This window comes from Galeopterus variegatus, unplaced genomic scaffold, assembly GCF_000696425.1.
Source record: "Galeopterus variegatus unplaced genomic scaffold, G_variegatus-3.0.2 Scaffold892, whole genome shotgun sequence".
NCBI classification, from domain to species: domain Eukaryota; kingdom Metazoa; phylum Chordata; class Mammalia; order Dermoptera; family Cynocephalidae; genus Galeopterus; species Galeopterus variegatus.
In genome coordinates this window covers 431,241-442,743 of record NW_007727003.1, presented here as the reverse complement: position 1 = coordinate 442,743, position 11,503 = coordinate 431,241, and the positions used below count along the sequence as shown (strand labels likewise).

Here is an 11,503-nt window from a genome sequence, read left to right as displayed (position 1 = left end):
GTAGACCTTGGGAAATACAAAGATGAAGAAAACATCATCTATCTGTTGATCTTGTAGACTAATGGAAAAGATTGACAAGTGAGCTCATATAGTACTCTGTTAAAAGTTAGATGGAGGGCCGGAAAGTGGCTCACTTGGGAGAGTGTGGTGCTAATAGCACCAAGGCCGCGGGTTCGGATCCCTATATAGGGATGGCCGGTTAGCTCACTAGGGAGAGTGTGGTGTTGACAACACCAAGTCAAGAGTTAAGATCCCCTTACTGGTCATCTTTTAAAAAATAAAAAAAAGTTAGATAGGATTTCAGAATGACAGTGCTGGGGAAGGTTTTCCAAAGGAGGTAGCTTTGAGTGAGTCAGACTGTGAATGATAAGGGAGAAACTGCCTGGTGGAGAAAGGCAAGTTGGTTGGATTGTAGCAGGTGGCAAAGATTGCACAAAGACATACATAGGGAGTCACAGTGTATGGCATCTTGGAACTAAATACAGGCTTTCAGTTTAGATTTTTCTCTATAGGGAATCAAGACATTTTAAAGCAGAGAGGAATAGAAGGGTGGAATAATGATGACAATGATGATAATTTAAGGAACATTCTGAAAGAGATTCTAAAGGAGGTTGGTGTTGCAAAGAAGTCTAGCTGTTTTTTTCTTCTTAAAGATCACCCAAATAATGAAGGGCTCTCTATTCACATGTAATTGCTTAGTCTAAGTGACATTATTAATTAGTTAATGTAATTATTCCATATACATATAAGAAACATCTTTTTAAGTTAAATATATTTCCTATTAAAACCATCTATTTAACTTGCATATGAAACTTGTAGTTCTAAAGAGACAACTAGGTATTTAGCATAAATATTTTAGATAATTAGTTGTAGTGAAAATGTAATATTGTTTGGATGGGCAGGAATGCTATTCAAATGATCTTGAAATAAAGAGTCTTTTTAAAAGCAGTTTTTATTTATTTTTTATTACATAGCAATACATGCTTATTACAGAAATTTAAGAAACAGTAATCAAAAGAAAACAAGGATTACCTGTAATCAGTAAACAAAGATAAACTTTGTGTGTGTGGGGGGGTGCTATCCCAGTCACTAAGCAAGGTTTTTAATATTCACTAAGATTCCAGAGTTCTAGTCAATCAATGGCTATATTTAATACTTCTTTAAGAAAAATGGTTTCCATTTTCACATATTTTTGTGACTGAATTACTATGGCACAATTGAGAGTTTGGATTAATTTATTTTCACTCTGATTTTCATTTAATACCTTAGATAGTTGTTTCAACTGATTAAAATTTTAGCCTATCTGATTAAATACTAACAATTTGTTGCTAGTACATTAGACATTAGACATTCCTCAGGATGCTAAAGGAAGAAGGAACCTTAAAAACCATCTGGTTTACTTTTCCATTTTACAAATGAGGAAACTTTTCTTCCAAGCTATTGATGCTATTAGTTTAGGTTTTCTTTTTTAAAGCTCTCACTTGATTGTAGTCCTCTTTCTTTCTGTTTGAACTGTTTGTTTTTCCATCTCTCAGCCAGTGGTACAAAGAAAAAGGAAACTGAGGAGAGGAGATAGCATGTGCCAGAGAAGTAGAAAGAGCCGGTATATGTCTGGGTATAATCATATAACAAGCCTGGAAAGAAGGAATGATTTCTATTAGTGAAACAAAATCTTTCCATTAGTAATTCTCAGCCATGGACTACCAGAAGGAAGGAGCCTCCTTTACTTACCAGTCTGTAGTGTGACCCATTAGAAAGTTAGTCAAACTTCTTACCTGTCTTATTTTTCACTGATGAGGTTGAAACAGTTTCATCTCAGTTAGGAACTTAAACCTGTGAAAAGGTCATTGTGGACTTGGAACTCATCTCCATTCTCAGATTGGAAGTTGGAGAAAATTAGGGACATATACTATCTTATTTTATGATTAATCTTATTAGAAGACCACTATTTTTACAAAGGAAATAATTACCAATTACTACTATTTTCCAAAGGAAAAATGCGAGAGAACTTATCTTTTTTCCTTCACTGAACAAACACTTGAGTACTTACTATGTTCCCAGCAATATGCAAGATATTGAAGATGCAATGATGAGCCGAAACAGACATGGTCCCTGCCCTCACAGAGCTTACAGTTCAGTGGAGAGATAGGTAGTAATCACATAAATTACACGTGATAAGTGATATGAAGGTAAGTTTCAAGGGGCCATGAGAGCATATGAGAAGGAACCAGCTGCTTGGTCAAGAAGGTTAAATGATGACCAGTTCCCCCTGAAATCTAAATTTTTTAAAGCAGGAGTGGAAGGGTCCTCAAAAATCTTTTGAATAATGGCACATACTAGAACTTAAGTGAGACACTTTTGTTTTAAAACTGATTGGGTGATGGCAAAGAATATTTGTGCTAAGGCACCGGCACTTAAATATTGTTGCAAAACTCAACACTGTGGAAAAAGGCAAATAAATAGTTAGTATTGTTATGGAAATAAGTTTTGACCTATGAGCTCCCTAAAAAGTTCTCAGGAACCTCTGGGGGGGTCCACTGACCTTACTTTGAGAAACTGTTTTTTAGAGTATTGTATGTGTATTATATCTGATTACTTCTCAAAAAATTTTGGTGCGGTATGCCAGCATAGTTCTGGGTTCTCATGGGATACACTCATGAACAAAATAGATGAAAATATCTGCCATTGTGGAGCTTATATTGTATCTCTTGATTTTTTTCTTCTAGCTTAGACCAACATTTAAGTGGATTGATTTCTAGTGTGATTTGTTTATCAAGGAGCTCAATAATGTGCACTGCACAAATGTTTATTGAGCACCTACTTTCTGTCAGTCATTGTTCTGGGAGCTAGTTAATGAACAGTAAATGAAATATATGAAAATCCCTGCCTTTTTTTTTTTTTTTTGGTGTGGTTGTATATGTCTTTCTTGGCTTTCCTCTTTGTCCCCTTATTTGGCTCTGACATAGACTTAAATTTTTCATTGTTTTAATAGTTTTATGTTTCCTATTCTTAATGTAATAAGTGAATGAATAGAATGTTTTATAGCCTGTTAAATTCAACTAACTTTAAATTGCTTTTTACTTATGGAGTCCTTGATCAGTGACCTCAATTAAATGTTTCTTGGAGTTAAGCAAGAGAGTGGAATGAAACCAACTAGGACAAGTCCTTGTATTAAGTTGATTGTGATTGACCTATATAGATCTCTTAAGAAATAGGTGACCAGTATCTGAACTCTTCTAAAAATTTCTAGAAAGGAGGGAGTTTGGAATGTGCAGTACCCCGTTATCCCTTGTCATTCTTGCCATTCTTGGTCCCACCGGCACAGCAAATTTACTTGTGTGTGTGTGTGTGTGTGTGTGTGTGTGTGTGTGTGTGTGTGTGTGTGTGTGTAATCTGTGAATTATAAGACAGGTACCAGATGTGATCCTCTGGGAAAAGAGGAAGACTAGGAATTCTTGGATAAAGAGGTAGGTAGTGCTACTAAAATGTCAGGAGGGCACAGCTGAAAATAGTGGAAGTGGATTGAAGATAAAACTACTTATCAACCTTTCAATTTCATACATACACACACATTTAATGGCATAATGTTGTTTCTGAAATATTAAGGATTAAAATATATTTAATATGTTTTATTACCAGGGCAGGGAATCATTTAGCACAGTTTAGAACTATTTCCATGTATTTCCATGCAAAATTACATGAGATAATTTGTTTTAAATATGTTTCTCCCATTCATGCTTGATAATTGAGATGTTAGTATTTTTTAAATTCTTATTAAGGTCCATTTACCATTCAGTAGGATAACAGTGTGCAGTTGAGTATTTAGTTTTAGAGTCCTGTTTATAATAGCAAATATGAGGTGAAATGTAGGATGCAGAACTGTATCATATTACTGATTGTCTTATAAAAGTATTAGTTGTCATAATCAAGCTTAGGTTTAAGTGGCTACGGGGTAATTTAAATTTTGAGCTTTGTTGGCACTGAAACATCTACTCTGTTTGCTTGGAATAACTAGTCTTACTTTACCACTTAAAGTAAGAGAAGATTGTATATTTGGTCTGATTTTACTAGATTTCTGTACTTTTTTTTTGTAACAGCATGAAAAAGCTGTATACAAATGTGTCTCCAACCCTAAACAATTTAATACTTCTTTTTTTTTTTTTTGTCTTTTTTCGTGTCCGGCAACGGATCCCAACCCTCAGTGTTGCGCCCGTACCGGACCGGGACCGGCAACGGGATCGCAACCCTCGGTGTTGCGTCCGCACCTCGCTCAGCCAGTGAGCGGAACCGGTCTGTATGTGGGATCCGAACCCTTGGCGGGAGCGCCGCCGCGCTCCCAAAGCGGCGCACTATCCAGTGCGCCACCAGGCCAGCCCTAAGTAAACATTTTTAAAAGAAATTATCATTGGTAGTTCAGAAGCCACTGTATTCTGTTTTGAATGAAAGCACACACATAAGTTGACATTTAAAAGACTGGATTCCTTTGTGGTCATAGCAAAAGCATTGTGAAGGTCAGAAAAAGACAGGATTATATACCAGCCACAATTCAGGGTAACGTGCATGCATCTGAGTGTTCATTCCATGCTGAGGTCTGTATGTGGGATCCGACCCCTTGGCGGGAGCGCCGCCGCGCTCCCAAAGCGGCGCACTATCCAGTGCGCCACCAGGCCAGCCCTAAGTAAACATTTTTAAAAGAAATTATCATTGGTAGTTCAGAAGCCACTGTATTCTGTTTTGAATGAAAGCACACACATAAGTTGACATTTAAAAGACTGGATTCCTTTGTGGTCATAGCAAAAGCATTGTGAAGGTCAGAAAAAGACAGGATTATATACCAGCCACAATTCAGGGTAACGTGCATGCATCTGAGTGTTCATTCCATGCTGAGTATTACTGTACGTAGCCAACACTCTGAGGAGTAAACTGGCAACTTATGCAGATTTACTAAGCTGAAGAACTCTGTAAGCATTTCCTCAGTGTCTCCAGGTACTACCTGTATCAGATTTACTTGAGATGCATGTTAACAACGCAGATTCATTGTCTTCCCTCAAGGATACTTTGTCTTGGGTGGCACCCAGTTGATTCTGATACACAGTCAACTTATTTATTATTTAATAATATTTTATTTTAAATGATTAGTTTAAATTATTTCCTTATATCTGTGGCTGTAACTGTTGTTTTGGGCAGGAATGTCTAATAATGTTTTCTGTGATAATTTAAAAGAAGAAGATTGGGCCGAGCTTCCTCAAACAGTTTTGCAAACCAGTTTTCTTATAGTCGGCAAAAGAGGGATAAGAATAGAATAATCTTTTCAGTTTGACATTTAATACAGTAGCCCCCCTTTCCACAGTTTCAGTTACCTGCAGTCAACTGTGGTCCGAAAACAGGTGAGTACAGTACAGTAAGATATTTTGAGAGAGCGACCACATTCACATAATATTTTTACAGAATATTGTTATAATTGTTTATAAATTAAACTTTATCATAGGTATACATGTATAGGAAAAAACGTAGTATACAGAGTTCAGTACTATCCGTGGTTTCAGGTGTCCACTTGGGGGGGGCCTTGGAACATATCCCGTGAAGATAAAGGGGGACTACTGTATAGGATTCTAAATTTTTTAAAATGTCAATATTTTTAAATCATTCTGTGTCATTTACATTTAAAAAGGAGTTTAGCCCCCTCCCCCCAAAAAAAGTTACAGTGCAGCCTTATAACACCAAGGTTTGGATCCCCGTATCGGCCAGCTGCCAACAAAATAAAATAAAAAAGGAGCTTAACATCCTGTCTAAAAAATATTCCAGATATCTCAGAACTTGATTATTGAGTTGACTTATGAATAGTTTTTATTAGGATTACTATTGTAAGTTTACTATTAGTCATTTTGTTAAAACTTGAAATATGCCCAGAAGATTCTTAATTCCAGAGTTCTTGAAGCTGGTTCAAATAAGGGATTGAGAATCCTGTAAGTGAGTGGCCAGTGTTCAATCAGAACTTCCAGCTGTTGAGCTGTAGCATAATGGCAGACTTCCAGGTATACACAGACAATGATCTTCTCTTACCACTGGGGCCACTGGGGCTACCAGCTGGCTACTAGCAGCCTTGTCCTTTTACTTTGGCTGTGTTATACAAAATTTTTTGTGTGTGCCATGATGAAAAAAATCTTGGGAAACATGGTTTAGCAAATTTAAACCTCAGGGCTGTTTAAGATAGAAATTCACTAACTGCCCCAGGATAGAAATTTGCAATAAGATTTATTGGAAGTGCGTTAAGTATTGGCTTTGTGTTGTAAGTTTCATTAAAAGGATTGTGGTCTCTATTAGTATTTGGAAGTTTGATTCCTTGGCCTTGCAAAGTGTGTTATATTTGCAAGGGAAGGACTGCTCCTCCCCACTTTTTAAACCACAATAGAGAATTATTTGGAATTTATTTATTTGTTTATTTTAAAAAGATGACCGGTAAGGGGGTTTTAACCCTTGACTTGGTGTTGTCAGCACCACGCTCTTCCAAGTGAGCTAACCGGCCATCCCTATATAGGGATCCAAACCCTTGGCCTTGGTGTCACCAGCACCACACTCTCCCAAGTGAGCCACGGACCGGCCCCTAGAATTTATTTTTTATGTTTTTGTAGGTATTCATCAATCTTAGGAATACTGGATCAAAATAAAATTCTGCGAGGCTTTATTGTTTGTGGAGAAGATAATTACTAGATAAATAAGTGATTTATGTTATTTTCTTTTGCCTCTTCAGGGTGTAATATTTTATTCAGAAGGCTGAGTTATTTCTGTTTGTTTGGTTGTTTTTTTTTTTTTTTTCAAATAAAATTTCAGGTCATAGAGAAATTGTCAGTTGATAGGCCAACATGACTGATAAAACTGTAGAGGTCGTGGTTGGTAAAAGGTGCATTCAGGACCAGATGGAATTTTTATTTAATGTTATGTCTGAAATGAGGAGGGAAAAGAGATAAGGAATGGCCTGTCATTTCATGAAGAGATGACTTATCTGTGTTAATGGAACAAGAGACAAGCTTAGATGGATGAATTGCCATTTTAACCATTGTCTTTTCCTATAAAACACAGAGTTGATGCAAAATTACCATTTTTACTTCATGGTATTTCTGATGAACTGTGAGGTTGGCAAATAATAGCAAGAGAAAAATGTACTACTTTTTTAGGAAATAGTACAATCAATTTATAGCTATTTGGGATCAGAAATGGTTTTCCTAGAGTTAGTTGGAAAAAAAAATCACTTTTGTGAAGTATCTGCTAGATTGAGTTAAACTTCAACATATTTTAAGGTCTTTCTCTTATTCCACATCTCAGAATATCTTCAGTTAAAGATAAAATAAGAAAATGGAGAGATGGGTTATAGTCGCTTAACCAAATTTTCAATTAATGAAGTGGAAGAAGATGCAAATTCTAACAATTCTCAGTTTTAAAAGGTTCTCTAGACTGTTGCCCTTAGTATGAAGTCCTGGCAGTGTGTGTGGCAGAGTGACTACCATGCCATGATTCATTGAGCCACAGGAGGATTTTGAGAGAGTGACTTTTGTCTTCTCTCTGTTCCATGTAGCATCTAGCAGAGTGTTACGCTAATAAGTTGCTTGATCATTATTGAATGAATACTGAGTTATGATCAAATAATTATGGTGTTTTAAAGGAGTTTTCAGAAGATATTTGTGGTTGATTTAAATAAATATTAGCATAATATATATGATAACTGCATATGTCAGTTGGGAATGGGGAGTGTATGGAGAAAAGGGAAACTACATTCAGTTTTATTTTACAGGCAGCTAATATGGGCCCTTGGTGGTTTTATTTTTAAATGAAACTGAGCCTTTAGAATTTTGAGCTTACATGTCAAATGCCTTGGAGGCAAGATTAGGAATTTCATGTCAGTAGCTTACATCTGACTTGTATATTGGAGGATATGATTATATACTTCCTTTTCTGCCCAAGGCACTATTTTTGTATTTATATTGCTTTCTGCAGGTTTACTTTGTTAACAGGGGTCTACTAGAAATATGCGAAGGTTTTAAAATATCAATATTTTTCATTTTTTTGCAACCTTCCAAGGCTTCCATCTTCATACCAGTGTGTAGTTCTAGCTGCCATCTACTAGCAAAAAACAGCAGTTGGGTTTGGGCAAGCCATGACCTTTGGCCTACACTTAGGTCTGCTGACCACCCTGGGTCAGGGAACCTACAACAACCCTAAAACTGACTTAGTCTAATTTAGTTCATGTTATTAACTCAAATTGAATTTGTCACTGAGTGTTGGAAAGGGATAGAAGGGATTGTGGGGTAGAGTGGGCAGGTTGGTGCCTTACAAAGAAGGTGTGTGAGTGTCCAGGGGGTAAGTTTTAACTTTCAGTTTTTCAATACCTGTCAATAAGTTTCAGCAAAGATCTGATAAAGAATTTTGTTGCTACTGTATTTCTTATATTCACGGTTGGGAAAGGTTCGTAAATAATATTCTTGTCCATATGCTCTATTTACATTTTTTAAAAATAAAAAATAGCTATATGATTCCTATGGATTTCCTGTTTTCTTTCCTTGAATTATTAAAATGTGTTGTATAGAACTAACTTTTTTTTCTTTTTCATTTCCATACAGGAAAGAGAAAAATATTGGTCATGTAATCAGTGTTACCATTTTTAACTAGTGTTTTGACTGAGGATTATTGTGAAAAATTTTACCATTTGCCAGATTCCTAATTAAAAATGCCTATAATCTTTTATAGGAATTTCAACTTTTGCAATTTGGTAATAACAGTTCTAGGTAAGTAAGAAATGAGAATCTCATACAGTTCAGAAGATCTAAGTTTGGTTGAGAATTTAATACTTTATCACCAGTAAGCCTTCCGATTTAGTTAATGCTACAGACAATAATGACTGCCCATGCCTACTGAGAACAGAGTTAATCTGTAAATCAACATTTCTGATGTTTCTCTGGTAGTTGTTGCAGGAGTCAGAAGTTAGGAACAAATCTAATAGTCTTTGTAAAGTCCTCTTTGTCATTTCACAGAAGAATGGCGTATAAGAGCAAGGCTTTCCTGAAATTTCTCTTCAACAAGAGGTTTAGCAGCACAGTTTTGTAGTCAGTGAGATATCATGGTGTGTAGAGAAGGAAATTAAACTGAATTATATATCATCATAATCTTAAGATACTATGACCAACTCCTGGACTAAAAATCTTTACATAAGCTTTCAGCAACAGCCTTATCATTTCCTTTGACATTTTTGTAGAACTTATAAAATTTATGATTGTCTAAGTAATATCCTCAGAATTAGTGGGTAAAAAAATTTATCATGAGCTCTCTTTATCTTCAATCAAATATAGTACTAGGGTATTTTGTACTTTGGGTAATAAAATCTAAACTTTATTGGACTGATAATAAATATTTTTTATATCATATATTTTACATTACATAGATGTGCGTGTGCATGAAATAAAAGTTTCACAATAAAGTGATGTATACTGTTTTCTAATCTGCTTGTTGTAGTCTATCCTTTTGCATTAAGAAAAAGTAAGAAAAGATCATGACACAACAAATTGATTTCAAGACCCACATATGTACCAATAGAGTTTTCTTTTCATCTAATGGTCCTCACAAAACCTGCTTTGTTTTCTCATATATTGAACTCTTTAATCATTTTTATTTTAAGAAGTATACAAAAACATATAGAACATTAAACATGTAGTTTTGTTACTTGCCTTTATCATTCGATTAAGATTATTCTCTGCCCTGGTATTGTTATCTCCCTATATTTTTGGCCCGACAGGCTTGAAAAGTTGCAAGGTGCCACTGGGGATGGCCAGTGAAGAAGATGGCCAAGATTGATAAAAGGTATCAGCAAACTGTTTGATCTGTTTTCTCTATCTCTCTGCTCTGCTAGGCCCCTCTATTATTTGGCATCCTTTTATCAGGCCCTATCTACCAATTCTGAGCTTTACTTTAAAATTATAGCCTGCTTTCCAGGTATGAAGTGTAGGCCAAGAATTAGACAACATGGTAAGTGGAGTGTTCATAAATGCAAGTAAGACTTGCTTGTATATCTATATAAATTTTTCTTTTAGAATAAGTATGCCTAAAATGAACCTCAGATAGCGATGTGCTTTTTCCTCCCAGTAATAATTATTGTTATCCTAAGTTTATATTCTTTTTCTTTTAATATTTGCCTTTTCTAAGTCTTAAGAGGTGCAAACTTAACATCATTATAAACTTAGGTTTTAGAAAAAGGGTTGTGGGGCAAGATCAGATCCCTTCTCTGTTTCACTTCAGGACTGAAAGAAGCAAAAGTGAGTTTTAGGCTAAGTTCCTTTTTGTGGATGATTTGAAATACTGTAGTCATTTGAACATTCAAATATATTAAGAACCTATGGTGTATAAGAAAACTAAAGTTTAAGCCTGTTCCCTAGAATATTTCTGTTTGAGTAGTCAAATTTTTAATAGTCTTGGATTAAATGTTCAGCAAGCACAAAATATCCATTAGGTAAAAAGTGAATGTAAAACTACACTTCAGTCTTAAAGTTTAATCTAAATAATCAGAACTCCCTAAATATTTACTGTACTTGTATATAATGTGTACCAGTGGCTCCAGATATCCTCTCCACAGAGATTCTAGCCCTCAGGTCAAGTATTCTCCCACCCTAGTACAGACAGAATGTGAAGGGCCTCCATCCCTCTTTGAAAAGAACAGATACTGGGCAGCCCTAGACTGCTCTGTGGCACATTGGAAGAACAAAGGTGTCAGGCTTGCAGTTTTCAAACTCTGTAAAAATGACTTGTTTAGCTAAAGACACTAGTGGTTCTATTTTCTTAAAGCATCATGGGTCTTTGAAACTCTGATAAAACTCTGGATGGGCTCCCCAGACAAGTAGACATACATCCAATCCCTGCTCTAAGACTCCTAAGGAAATATAAGAATCTGCTTAGGGCACATCTGTTGAAATGACCCTCAGATTTTCCTGTATTGGTGATGAAGTGAGAGTAGGTACAGGAGGGACTGAAATAGCAGTTTCCTTTAAACCGATACTGTCATTACATTTTACCATGAATCCCGGATCAGTGTTTTCTTTTATTGCTATGGAAATTTGCTCAGAATGTGGCTAAGCTATTACCTGCTACAGGTGGTCCAGAAAGGACAGCCATTCCAGCGAAGAAACCAGCAAAGCCCAAAAACCTGTGTACTCCAGAATTCTTAGAAAGGTCAACCTGTAGGGATTAGAATTCAGTGTTAGCCATATTAAGAATGCAGTTCTGTAGAGAACTATGCCTACAAAGGGACAAATACTTTTTGTCATTTCAAATTGTGAACAGTTGACTTCTAAGGTGATTTGGGTGGCCTTTCACCTCCAATATTATCAAAGAGAGCTGAGGTCAAATAGGCAAGAGTAACTTTGCTAGGCAAAGTTTTTAGTTTATTAGTAAGAAACATTGGTTTTTGTTTTTAATCTTTTAGGTAGTTTGGGAGTACTTCCCCCCCCCCCCCCCCCCCCCC

General features: G+C 36.0%; 1 protein-coding gene across 2 annotated transcripts in view; it reads right to left on the bottom strand.

Moving 5' to 3' along the window:
- Positions 1-974: 974 nt before the first annotated feature.
- Positions 975-11,503, bottom strand: part of SLC16A4 (solute carrier family 16, member 4) — a 23,937-nt gene continuing 13,408 nt past the window's right edge. For both annotated transcript variants that reach the window (XM_008573248.1, XM_008573247.1), the window contains 2 exons: positions 11,124-11,217; positions 975-1,634 (listed from right to left, as the gene is read on the bottom strand). In XM_008573248.1, the coding sequence (XP_008571470.1) occupies positions 1,450-1,634; positions 11,124-11,217 (279 nt within the window). In that variant the 3' untranslated portion in view covers positions 975-1,449. The remainder of the gene's footprint in view (positions 1,635-11,123; positions 11,218-11,503) is intronic.